Source organism: Hypomesus nipponensis, chromosome 27 (assembly GCF_054491055.1).
Source record: "Hypomesus nipponensis isolate SF chromosome 27, ASM5449105v1, whole genome shotgun sequence".
NCBI lineage: Eukaryota > Metazoa > Chordata > Actinopteri > Osmeriformes > Osmeridae > Hypomesus > Hypomesus nipponensis.
This window is the reverse complement of record NC_140387.1, coordinates 2,385,001-2,397,500: the sequence shown is the minus strand read 5'-3', so window position 1 is coordinate 2,397,500 and position 12,500 is coordinate 2,385,001. Positions and strand designations below refer to the sequence as shown.

At 51.5% G+C, this 12,500-nt stretch overlaps 2 protein-coding genes across 2 annotated transcripts in view; both read right to left on the bottom strand.

The window, feature by feature from the left end:
- The window catches only part of atp8b5b (ATPase phospholipid transporting 8B5b), an 11,721-nt gene extending 7,640 nt beyond the window's left edge, over positions 1–4,081 (bottom strand). The window contains exons 1-11 of the mRNA XM_084693398.1: positions 4,002–4,081; positions 3,479–3,537; positions 3,236–3,349; positions 2,169–2,267; positions 1,806–1,867; positions 1,523–1,595; positions 1,349–1,419; positions 1,148–1,230; positions 660–818; positions 349–437; positions 1–184 (exon numbers count right to left, since the gene is read on the bottom strand). The exon at positions 1–184 is cut by the window's left edge and continues 10 nt beyond it. Of these exons, the coding sequence (XP_084549524.1) occupies positions 1–184; positions 349–437; positions 660–818; positions 1,148–1,230; positions 1,349–1,419; positions 1,523–1,595; positions 1,806–1,867; positions 2,169–2,267; positions 3,236–3,349; positions 3,479–3,537; positions 4,002–4,056 (1,048 nt within the window). The 5' untranslated portion in view covers positions 4,057–4,081. The remainder of the gene's footprint in view (positions 185–348; positions 438–659; positions 819–1,147; positions 1,231–1,348; positions 1,420–1,522; positions 1,596–1,805; positions 1,868–2,168; positions 2,268–3,235; positions 3,350–3,478; positions 3,538–4,001) is intronic.
- Positions 4,082–6,763: 2,682 nt separating this feature from the next.
- Positions 6,764–12,500, bottom strand: part of LOC146220356 (protein unc-13 homolog B-like) — a 33,914-nt gene continuing 28,177 nt past the window's right edge. Inside the window, exons 24-31 of the mRNA XM_084693781.1 lie at positions 12,406–12,500; positions 11,996–12,119; positions 11,829–11,882; positions 11,619–11,696; positions 10,851–10,998; positions 9,895–9,987; positions 9,564–9,723; positions 6,764–9,420 (exon numbers count right to left, since the gene is read on the bottom strand). The exon at positions 12,406–12,500 is cut by the window's right edge and continues 52 nt beyond it. Of these exons, the coding sequence (XP_084549907.1) occupies positions 9,135–9,420; positions 9,564–9,723; positions 9,895–9,987; positions 10,851–10,998; positions 11,619–11,696; positions 11,829–11,882; positions 11,996–12,119; positions 12,406–12,500 (1,038 nt within the window). The 3' untranslated portion in view covers positions 6,764–9,134. The remainder of the gene's footprint in view (positions 9,421–9,563; positions 9,724–9,894; positions 9,988–10,850; positions 10,999–11,618; positions 11,697–11,828; positions 11,883–11,995; positions 12,120–12,405) is intronic.

The window sequence follows — 12,500 nt, the reverse complement described above, 5'->3', positions numbered from 1 at the left end:
GCGAGATGGGCACCACGGTGTTGAGGATGATGACGTAGGACCAGAAGGTGAGGAAGGCAGAGAAGGCGGCGTTGACGCCGTCCAGGCGGGGGAGGTAGGCAGAGAACACTGAGCCCTCCTGGTACTCCCAGATGCCGTTACCCACCGCCAGGATCGCACACATGAACGCCAGGAAGCCAAAGATCTGGTCAAGGGAGAGGGCCAGATGGGTTAGGGTTAGGGGTTAAGGTTAGGGTGTGTGTGTGTTTGCACTTATGCATGTGTGTGCTTGTGTATGAGTGTGTGTGTTCTTGTGTGTGTGTGTGTGTGCTTGTGTATGAGTGTGTGTGTGCGCGTGAGACTACTCACACCCAGCACCAGCACGTTCATGAGGTGGTCGATGCTGGTCCGTTTGAACGTGGCTCTCCCACAGTTCTGCATCAGCTTGGTGTCGGGGCCTGGAAGGTTCCACAAGGGCTTCAGAATCACACGTCTGAACAGCACAGCCACAGCAGGACACACACATATATCTCTCTGACACCTCATCACAGTCAGGAATCAGACATCAGTCACACTGCTAGCATGACTCAGAGGGGGGGGGGGGGGGGGGGTCAGAGGGGGGGTCAGGGGGCTCACCTCCAAACACCACCGGGGGGGGGGGGGGGGGTCAGGGGGCTCACCTCCAAACACCACCAGGCCAAAGCACCACTCTGTGTTCCTCAGGGTGCAGCCTCGCAGCAGGACCTTCTCGTTGTCCAGGGAGTAGGTCTCCCCCTCCAGGCTCAGAGTGCCCGTGAACCGGTCCAGACGGTTGTTAGGGGCCTCACAGTGCACCTCGCCTGGGTAACGGGTTGGAGAGGGGAGGAGGGGAAGAAGGAGAGGGGGAGGAGAGGGGGAGAGGAGGAGAGGAGGAGGAGAGGAGGAGAGGAGGAGGAGAGAAGAGGAGGAGAGGGGGAGAGGAGGAGGAGAGGAAGAGAAGAGGATAGATAGGAGGAGAGGGGAGGAGGAGAGGATAGGAGGTGGGGAAGAGGAAGAAGAGAGGGGGAGAGATAGAGGAGAGGAGATAAGAAGAAGAAGGAGGAGAGGGGATGTCAGGGTGTGTGTAGGTTAAGGCTCTTGTATTGATAGTGCACCCTCATACAGGACCGCCCCTGTGTTCTCTGCTCACCGGTGAAGTTGGCCAGTTTCTGGATGTCGTCTCCCAGTTCGCCGGTCACTGTCAGGGCCTGTTTCACCTTCAGGTTGGTCTCCCTGGGGGGAGGGGGGGGGGGTGTTACAGTAATATGACATAGCAGGTCAGGTCCTTACAGGCTCACTCTGGACACACAAGAACACACCCACACAAGAACACACATCCACACACACACACCCGTCTAGTTCGGCCGTCTCTATGTAGACCAGATTGAGCGGCTCGCTGCTGGACAGCAGCAGGAGATCAGCCTGGAGGGGAAGAGACGGAGAGAGTCAAACACAGAGAGAGAGACCCACTCCACAGACAAACAACGAACCAAAGAACACCTTTTGACTCCCCCGCCCCCCTCACCGTCACAAACTGATTGTTCTCCAGCTTGATGATGTCACCAACTTGAACATCCCTCCACTTCTCACTCCTCAGCCTGGATGAGGGAAGAACAGAATTTGTTCAGCAGGTCTATTTAATCACCATTGGTCTATGTTGGCTGTGCTGTTTTTGAGCGGGGTTTTTGGTGTCGGACAGGCCTCTGGTGACCTCTGGTGTTTGAGAAGGTGTATAACACCGACATAAAGAGAAAACCTAACTGAGGTGCAGATGAAGCGACTAACAGGCAGGATGAAGAAAGACTTACTCTCCGTCTATGAGAACGTTCACCTTCCTGTTGTTGACCTGACGGTCACTCTTGTGCCTGTTCTATAGAGGGGGAGGGGTAAAGAGAGAGAGAGGGAGGAGTAAAGACAGAGAGAGAGGGATGGAGAGCGAGAGAGACATAAAAAGCGAGAGAGAGCGAGAGAGAGAGCAGGACATAAAAAGTACATGAGTGCTGAGGACCAGATCCAGGCCAGTATGAGCCCCCCTGAGAGAGAGAGAGAGAGAGAGAGAGAGAGAGAGAGAGAGAGAGAGAGAGAGAGAGAGAGAGAGAGAGAGAGAGAGAGAGAGAGAGAGAGAGAGAGAGAGAGAGAGAGAGGAGAGAGCAGAGGAGCGCTGGACTCACAAAGTCGTCTGAACCGTCCTTGGCCGCTGTCATGGAGAGCACCAGCAGGAGAGGAACCACCGTGGTGAACCAGGACAGCGAGGAGATCTCTGGGATGAGCTGGTCACACACACACACACACACACTGTACTGACTAGTCTAGGAGATGGTAGATTGAGAGGACTTAAAGAGATAAAGGATGTTTCTTGTCTAGGAGATGGTAGATTGAGAGGACTTGAAGAGATAAAGGATGTTTATTGTCTAGGAGATGGTAGATTGAGAGGACTTAAAGAGATAAAGGAGGTTTCAGGCTCAAGAGAGGTTCATCTGGCCTTGAACTTGAGTCTAACAGTGAAGATTTTTCTAAAAGATAAAACGTTAACAAAAGCTCTTATCACTCAGCTCAATCCACTTGATCTGGAACAGGAATGGGTCTTAAAATGAAAGTGCTGATCTTTACATGACTGGTGATAACACTTTTATATTAAGAACCAATGGTTTTTATATTGTTTCTTTTTAGGATTTCTTTTTTTATTGGAGCAGCTTGTTGCTACCTGGAGACAGAACAGGAAGTAGCTACCTGGAGACAGAACAGGAACAGGAAGTAGCTACCTGGAGACAGAACAGGAACAGGAAGTAGCTACCTGGAGACAGAGCAGGAAGTAGCTACCTGGATACAGAACAGGAAGTAGCTTCCTGGACACAGAGCAGGAAGTAGCTACCTGGAGACAGAACAGGAAGTAGCTACCTGGAGACAGAACAGGAACAGGAAGTAGCTTCCTGGAGACAGAAGAGAAACAGGAAGTAGCTACCTGGAGACAGAACAGGAAGTAGCTACCTGGAGACAGAAGAGAAACAGGAAGTAGCTTCCTGGAGACAGAAGAGAAACAGGAAGTAGCTACCTGGAGACAGAACAGGAAGTAGCTACCTGGAGACAGAACAGGAACAGGAAGTAGCTTCCTGGAGACAGAAGAGGAACAGGAAGTAGCTTCGTGGAGACAGAAGAGGAACAGGAAGTAGCTACCTGGAGACAGAACAGGAACAGGAAGTAGCTACCTGGAGACAGAGTAGGAACAGGAAGTAGCTACCTGGAGACAGAGTAGGAACAGGAAGTAGGCGTTGGCCAGCCTCTGGATTTGCTCGAACAGGTTGAGAGGCAGGAAGGTGAAGATGTTGTATTTGGATGTTTTGATGGCATTATTCTGCAAGGGGAGGGAAAGATGTGTGACTCTGACAGCTGCTGTACACCCTCCAGGTATACCAAGACAATTCAAACACACACACACCACCACACACACACGGTTCAGACAGTCATGCACCCTGTCACTCACAGCATACTTGTACGACAGGTTAAACGGTCGGTCGTTAGCCTTCAGGTGTCTCTCCTCCTCTGCAGACGTCGAGAACAAAGTTTAAGCACACGGAAAGAGAGACAGTTCAAAAAACAACTCAGATGAGGAGGATGAAATAAAGAACTTTCCAACCGGCTTCGAGATTGAAGCTCTCTACAAAGCCCTGTTTTGGGGGGGGGGGGGGGGGGGGTTGAGAGGGGTGTAAGGTTCTGGAACAGCCCATGACGTGGCTGAGGCCTGGGACGGTTCTAGATATCTCCACCTGGGGTGGCAAGGGGGGGAGGCAGGAGGGGATTTGTAGGGGAGTGAGCAGGTGTGGAGGAAAGGTGGGACCTGATGCTACCATAAATGATCATAACACAGCCGTTTAAATCATGTCAATTACAATAGTCCTATTTTTGGATGAAATGTACTATAATGTAAAAAAAGAAAATCACTGGGATAATGGTGTGGCCGTCAGTCTTTGGATTCCCCAGTAACCTAGGGAGACCGACTGTTTTACCTGGGTCCTTGTTCTGGCCACAGTCCAGCCCAAACGATGACAACAGAGAGCCCATCTCCAGGTCAACTCTGCTTCATAACACCTGGGGAGGAAGGACACAATCCTAAACTAGTACCAACAAGACACAGAGAAAACACTACCTTCTGCTGTGTTCACACCAAACGCCAAGCTCATTATTTGCGTTATTATGTTGAACATTTTCAAACTCAAGCAAATTTGCATGTTTGCATTGACTTTACATGTAATCTTGCCGTTTTTCTCTGCGTTCGGTGTGCACACAACATTACACAGACAATGCTTTGTTCTAAATAGTCTGTAAGTCTGATAAGGTTAGGAAACTATTTTGGGGTTATGAAAAGAGGTTCTAAAACAATTTAACACATTTGAAAGTATAGAAAAAAATGAATATTCAACCTAAGGGAAGTTGGAGGTTATTTGTGTCTTCCACACAGTTGGGACACCCACAGTCTCACACACCCTAACTGACCAAACAATGAGGTTCCTGATTTGCAAGCACACACAGAATCAGTTACCCTCACGTAGAACAGATGTGGGTCTTCATGACAGTGGCTCACCACAGCTGTGTGAACAGATATCCACATCCTAGAGATTCTAGATGAAGCAAACTGAGAACCCTGGATTGGACCAGAACAACAAACAGATCCGCTTTCTCCTCTAAAAGAAGAAGGCATCGAGTGACCCTTATCAAACTAACACGGATGGATGGGACATTGTAGCGCGGCACTCTCGCATCGTACTACTTGGATTCCCATCTGTGTCGGTCACTCTCCCTGAACACTGTGAGCTGTAGATACACGCAGAGACACACCCTGTCCAACCTTTGGACCAGAGCGAACTCCCCGGGCGATAATGCAGACCTGCTCCAGGTGAGACGCTGGACGTTAGACTGTCTCTGCCCACCGGTCGCCCTCCTGAGAGCCCCCCCAGTCCCCCATCAGGCTCTCTTATCTCTCATTATCTGATCACTCTCTAAGCCAAACATGAACTCCACATATCATAAATCCTTTATTTATAGCTAAAGCAATAAAATCCACAGACAGTCACACACCAAAGTTGAAATGTAGAATGTTTTTGCTTTGCATGACAAATCGTTTCAGATTCTACCTGTTGGATCTGTCGTTAAAATCCCCCGTCCTCTCCAACTTGCGTTTTTTAATCTGTGTCTTAAGTCTTTATAAAATGTACCACAGGCTACGGTCAATAATGTCAATAAGTGACCGTGCAACAATAAGCGTTCTTCCTGGTGTCCACAGCATCTGTGTAGACATGCTGTATAGCACACGCTAAGCCACACAGCATCGCGGTACTTAAACCAACTCACTTACCGAAAACACAACCTTCCAACACTACACCAGAATAGAAAATATCAACTATTGTTCCATCGTAAATCTAGTTAACATTGAGAGATTTCAAAGAGAAACAGCACAGCAGGCAAACGCGTGACCATGACCGGTCACGACGAACAAAAAAAACCAAACAGCGACATACCTGAGATAAAAGAAAGTGATTTCCCAGTCCCACAGGTACACAGGTAAACAAACAGACAGCCCAAGTTCAGAAGAAGGGGTTAGGGACCGGGAGCACTGAGCCTCAACTGCACCTCCGTCTCCTCCCTCCCCTCCAGGAAACCAAAGTGTTGCTTCAGCTCTATCCACCCTGGAAGAGCTTCTCTTGGTGCCCCAGGGGCGGGCAGGCAGGCAGGCAGGCGGGCAGGGTGGCAGGCAGGCAGGGTGGCAGGCAGGCAGGCAGGCAGGACCCTGGAGCTGGGGTATTAGAGGCTGGGCATGGGGGGGTTCAGCCAGTTACAGGAAGGGATAGCCCTGGTCTAAATGGCACGAGGCCTGAGCAAACACAGGAGTGAGAGCGATCTTTGGACCCGGCTGGGGAGCCTCGGGGCTGGGGAGCAGGGGCTGTAAAAGAGGGCGCGCTGGTACTGACACTGGCCAATCAGAGCACACAAAGGGCCAGTGATCTGGGAGAGCAGAGGACGGCAGGTATGTCACACACACACACATGCACACACACCCTGAGAGAGGGGCGCATGCGCGCACACACACACACACACAGCTCTCCGTTTCCGACATGATGTATTCCTGTTAATGGAGTGGCATGTTTATGCCACCGTCCTCTCTCAGACACACAGGGTCTGCGGACGTTCTGACACATGCGACGAGACTCTGAAGTCCATCTGGGAATGGACTGAGGGTGTCATGCGTATCACACAGCGTCCAGAGATGGAATTCAATACTTGTTATGAGCACAAAGGACTTTTGTTTTGTCCTGGGGAGCCCTTACTGACCTACTGGAAACATACACACACACACATACATATACAGAGTAGCTTATCACTTTTTCAAGGACACAAGTGCCAAACTCACCTGATAGTTTGAGACCACTTAGGCATGACGGTGCTTCGATAAAGTACACAGCTGCATCAAATCTTTTCAGGAGTATTCAGAAGGATATCAGGGATCATCCCACATTCTAGCCTGCTGATGTTTGGTTCTTCTGATGAAAGAAACAAAGACTGAAGAAAGAAACTTCACTCAACAAAAACCGTTGAGAGGAACAGATGTGCCGGCGTGCTTTCTGCACTGATAGACTCACTTATCAAGTGGAAAATACATCAAGCACACTAGTCAAACAGACCTATAAATACGGTCCTCCCATTACATCTTAATGTGAGCTTAGCTCCCAATGTACCCAATCTTTATTGAAACAAAACAGTCAGACACAGGAAGTGATATTTCTTCAATACTTTATACAAAACGATTTTGAATGTGTTACATTTTAATGATCAACACAATTTACAAATAAAAACACAAATAAAACTTCACCAAAAAAAAAATCCAGTTACTTTCACTGTTATACAATACGTGCTAACAATTGTAGTGATTTTGAAATAGTGCAAGGGGTTCACGAGTAAAAAAAAACTAAACAAAATTAAACAAAAGGATAAAAAAAAAGAAGAAAATTGTTAAAAGTGAACACTTGCACAGCTTGGCACAGGGAACATAAACATTAAAAGTGGTAATAACCTCATCAAAATAGCAATTTCTCCACCCTGCTATCAACAGCAGAAGACTGAGAGTGTATTTGGTTTTCTCTATGTTTTCATTAGGGTTGTGGTCTCCTTGCAAAGTGAACAACACAGCAGTTTTAGTTGTGAAAACATAATTGTTTTAAACATTTTCTTCCATTTAGGACGGCTGGTTCGCTGTCATACATGCTAATTTTTCTATCCAAACAGTACACCAAAGAGCTGACAAAAGGATAGAAAAAAAAAAGTTTATGAAAAAAACAAAACAGACCAACAGGAATAAAATCACAAAAAGAGGGACCAACACAAACAAGAGATTTAAAAACAAATCCTTCGATACAAAGACAAAAACTCCAAATACAAAATGGCAACAACAACAAAAAATTAAATGGGAACATCAGTTTAAAAAAAAACCCAAGTCTGACATGTTCTGGTGTGGGAAAACCGAACAACCCCGTCACACGCATTGTAGGGTAAAAACACATGCACATGTTTCCTACGTTAAACAGTAAGGCCACTCAGAGGTGCGAGAAGCTAACGCTAGCTGGGGAAGTTGTGAACCCTGGGCTACCACAATGTTCTCAGAGAAGAAGACCGTCATCCTGTCGACTCTACAACCAGAGAAGAAGAACCAGGTGGCCAACTGTCACCATCCGTCTTCCAGCAGCTCTGACTGCACCCAGCAGTAAACTCCCACAATATAAATAAGAATAAAAACATTTAAATAAATTGGCTACATCATAGAGGTTTGGCCCTGTTAGCATTCCTAGTAAGTCCTGATCAGGTGCATTCAATAATATGGATAAATGTTGGTGAAAAACAGCTCTCTGGTAAATGACTGATTCATTTGGCGGGTGAAAATACATCGTTTCATCCATGATTTGGTCCCATGATAGCTGTTGATCTGTGTCGAGCTGAGATCCTGATTACAAAGTGCCTCCCTACAGCATATCTATCCATGCTGCAAGACTCTCTCCTCCTCATGGTAGAAGATAGCCCTTTGGGGGTGAGGATGGGAATGACCATGTATACAATTAACAGTAACATGACAGCAGTAATCAAATTGTTCTAAAAGTCATCTGAACTCTCAATGTTATGAGGGGTTTACGAACCAAGCCCGAACCTTGAAAAAGGCACACTGTAATTGAACCGACAACCTCATCTACTGTGAGCGTGTCAGTACCTCAACTTCAGACCGTATGTGGGAATCGCGTCAGATTCACTTCAGATGTAAAAGCAACACTTCAGCAGACGGTGGAAACACCTCACAAAGATGGGATCGTCTCGCGCCCGGACCGAACACCTTTCCAAAAACTAAGGAACTGGACACCGGGCAGGTTATGGAACTCAAATTAAACTGAGCTAGATATGGGACTAGCACACCTACAGAGGCCTACTCACTGTTACCCAGGAGGCAGTCTGACCTACAGCTGCCAAACCACTGTCTTCCACACACCCACCACAACTCAAGTAACGACTGAAATAAGCTACCTACCGTTAGGGACGGTTTGTGTCTAAACTTCCACACGTTCATAGCTTCCAGAGTGTTAGGCATTCAACATGGCCAGAGTCTGGATATTGCACATCAACACTGGGGGAGGTGTGGGGGAGGTGAGGGGGGGGGGGACCCTGGATCACCACTGTGTATCCTGGAGGGCATGTCCTCAGCACCAGGGAGGGGGGGCAGGAAAAGTGCCACTGATCTGACTGGTGATTGTGATTAGGTGACTCGGTGAGAAAGTGATTGTGATTGAGTGATTGGGTCTTGAGAAAATCGTCTCGCCTACGAGCGAGGGTGAGAAGGATGAGAGTGTGTGAGTAGAGACCCTGTTGTCACAGACCACCCCGGCTTCTGCGTGTGAGTGTGTGTGTGTGCGCGCTGGTGAGACACGTCGCTCAACAGTCTAGAAAACATCCACGGTCCCGAGCGTCGCTCTGCCAGCCCGGAATTTCCGAGCGAGGACAACAAGTCTGTCATGCGGCGACCTCTGACCTCTACCGACCTCCCCTCTAGTCTTCAGACCGTACCCATCATGCACCAGCATCCTCCTCCTCCTCCTCCACCCGGGGCCTCATCTCCCCTCCTCGGCCGAGCGTGCCTCCGACTTGAGGCGTACAAACTCCTTGGCGACCTCGTCGTTGGAGCGCTGGGAGAGGATCCTGATGGCGGTGAGGCCGGTGTCGTCCATGGCGATGCGGGGGCCCAGAGGGAGCCAGCAGGCGGAGCCGCCCTTGTCGGCGACGCCGCGGAGCTGCATCACGGCCGTGCCCACCACGCGGTCGGCGCGGCCAAAGCAGTAGTCCTTCACGCACACCTGCAGCTCGTAGCAGTCGAAGCCCTCCTGGTTGCCGAGGATACTGCAAAGGAGGAGGGGGGGGAGGGGCAGGAGAGGAGGGGTTGATATTTAAAACTGCAAGGGGGAGGGGTGTGGTGGAGAATAACGTGTTTTTTTCTGGAAGCAAAGGCGCATGAGCCCTGAAGGTAATTCACTTCCACTCACAAGTGGAACGTCTCGTTGAACTTGGGCGCCCAGCTGTTGTTCTTGGACTTGGTGGTGAACTTGCGTTTCTTGTCGCTGAGGTGCGGTCCGAGCATTGTGACCTCACAGAAGGGCCGGAACATTCCAGACGTCTGCCACTTCAGGTCGTGGGCCTCCACCACTGGAGGGAAACAGAGGGGGGGGGGGGGGGGGGGGGTGAGAAGGAGCGCGGGGGGGGGGGCGGGGTGAGAAGGAGCGCGGGGGGGGGGGGGGCGGGGTCACGGTTCCAAATGATTCTAGGAGGTGGTGCTCTCTATGATGCGTGGGGGGGGGGGGGGGGGCGGAGACTGACCTTTGACCGTGACCTTCTTTTCTCCGCTGCCAGGCTGGGTGAACAGGTCGATCTGTATGGACACCTCTCCTATGGGCTTGTCGATTCCTGAGCCTGTTTTCGACATGGAACAGAAATGGTTTTCATGCTAATAGTGACGTATTACCACAGTCCACAGTTATCATATCGTGGTGGTAGGTGTCGGGGGGGGGGGGGGGGGGGAGTGCAAGCAGGTCTGAGGATCTTTCTGTCTGGGCTGGGGCACAGGGAGGGGGGGCTGGGGCAGTTGCAGAGGAGGGCTGGGGTACAGGGAGGAGGGGCTGGGGCACAGGGAGGGGAGGAGGGGCTGGGGTAGTTAAAGAGGAAGGCTGGGGTACAGGGAGGGGGGGCTGGGGCAGTTGCAGAGGAGGGCTGGGGTACAGGGAGGGGGGGCTGGGGCAGTTGCAGAGGAAGGCTGGGCTGGTTGTAGAGAAGGAGCAGGCTGGGGCACAGGGGGGGGCTGGGGCACAGGGGGGGGGCTGGGGCACAGGGGGGGGCTGGGGCACGGGGGGGGGGGGGGGGGCTGGGGCGGTTGCAGAGGAGGGAGGGCCAGTGTGGGAGTTCACAGGTACGAAAAGGACAAAAGGAGGAAGAGGGATGCCGACAGATGGTTTCCACGGTAACATACCCCGGCTGGGCAGTATTTTCTCGCTGGGCGTTAACCTAATACCCTTCCCATTGTGCACTGAGGCCCAAGCAGCAGAAGAGAGGAGAGAACAGACAACGATTCACACGACAGCACAGGAATCACGGTTCGGATCCCAGCCGAACGCGCACCGCACAACACTTGACTACAGACGCCCCAGAACGTCAAACATTCAAAGCCATTGAGAGAAGGCGAGAGATCATGTGATTAGATTGACATAACCCGGGACCAGGGGAAGCTGGTTTCCGGCGCCCTCTGCTGGAGGAGCAGGGGAACAGCGGGCGGGCCGTACCCTGAGCGTGCTGCGTGGTGACGAAGGTCTTGATGAGCGTGTCAGTGGTCTGGGTGTAGAGGGACAGGGCGTGCCGCAGGGAGGACAGGGCAGGACTCTTCTCCAGGAAGGTCTTCTTCAGGCCGTTACCTCCAGCGTGGAAGTATTGCTGAGAGGAGGAGAGAGAGACAGAGAGAGAGAGAGGGAGAGGGGGAGAGGAGAGAGAGAGAAAGGGGAGGAGGGGGAAGAGGTAGATGGAAAGAGGGAGAGAGAGAGGGGGATAAGAGAGAGAGAGGGGAGGAGGGAGGAGAGAGATGGACAGGGGGAGAGAGAGAGAGAGAGAGAGAGAGAGAGAGAGAGAGAGAGAGAGAGAGAGAGAGAGAGAGAGGAGGAAGGAGAGGAGAGATGGAAAGAGGAAAGAGGGGGAGAGAAAGAGAGAGAGAAAGGGGGAGGAGGGGGGAATGGAGAGAAAGAGAGAGAGATGAGGGTTGGAAAATGTCTTCACCCAGAATCAATAAAATCGATCAAATCAAATGTGGTTTCTCCAGCCAAGTCACAGAGAGCGTGATCATGACAAACCAAAGACACCAAGCAGATGGACGGAGAGCAGGAGGACATGCTCTGGGAGGACAGGAGGACATGCTCTGGGAGGACAGGAGGACATGCTCTGGGAGGACAGGAGGACATGCCCTGGGAGGACAGGAGGACATGCCCTGGGAGGACAGGAGGACATGCCCTGGGAGGACAGGAGGACATGCTCTGGGAGGACAGGGAGGACTGCTGGCTTACCTTGATGGTGTCCAGAGCCACGTCCATTACAGCACACTGCTTAGGAGTCAGGCTTTTGGCCTCTCCTGCCATGTGATCCTTCTCGACCAATCAGAGGAGAATCAATTAGTGTGAGCAGCATTCAGTTTGTCAGCTAAAGAAACTGCATTTAGAAGAAGATAATCTTTATTTAAAAGATAGGATAGGCTGAAGGCCGGGGGCCGGGGGTACCTTGAGTTTGGAGAGCTGGCCCAGCTCCTTGGCAGCAGACAGGAACTGAGCACCCTGCGGAGAGCACAGAACACGAGAGGTCAAAGGTCATCCCTTTCCAGATAGAGGTCAGAGGTGAGACAGAGAGACGGAGGGCAGTGGGGGGGGGGGGGGGGGGGGGAGCTTACGAAGGTGTCGTTGCCCTTGGGCAGGACGATGGTCTTCTCCAGGCTGGTCATCACGATCCTCCACAGCTCCTTCAGCACCCTCTTCAGGACCGTCTTCTCACACGCCGTGGCAAACAGCATCAGCCTGTAACACACACGGGGAGAGGGGGGGCACCAGCCATGTTTACATCGTCAGAACGGCCGAGGAGGAGGGAGGGACAGAGGGAGGGAGGGAAGGAGGGAGGGAGGAGGAGAGGGAGGGAAAGAGGGAGGAGGAGGAGAGGGGAGGGAGGGAGGAGGAGAGGGGAGGAGGAAGAGAAGGAGGGAGGAGGAGGAGAGGGGAGGGAGGGAAGGAGGGAGGAGGAGGAGAGGGGAGGGAGGGAGGAGGAGAGGGGAAGGAGGGGGGAGGGAGGAAGTGACATGCTACTTACTTCCCGTCCAGGAACTCCATGAGAGGCCGCAGCATGTTGTCGGCGTCGGCTTCCACTGCGTTGTGGCCGCTGGCGTTGACGGGTCCTTTGATCTG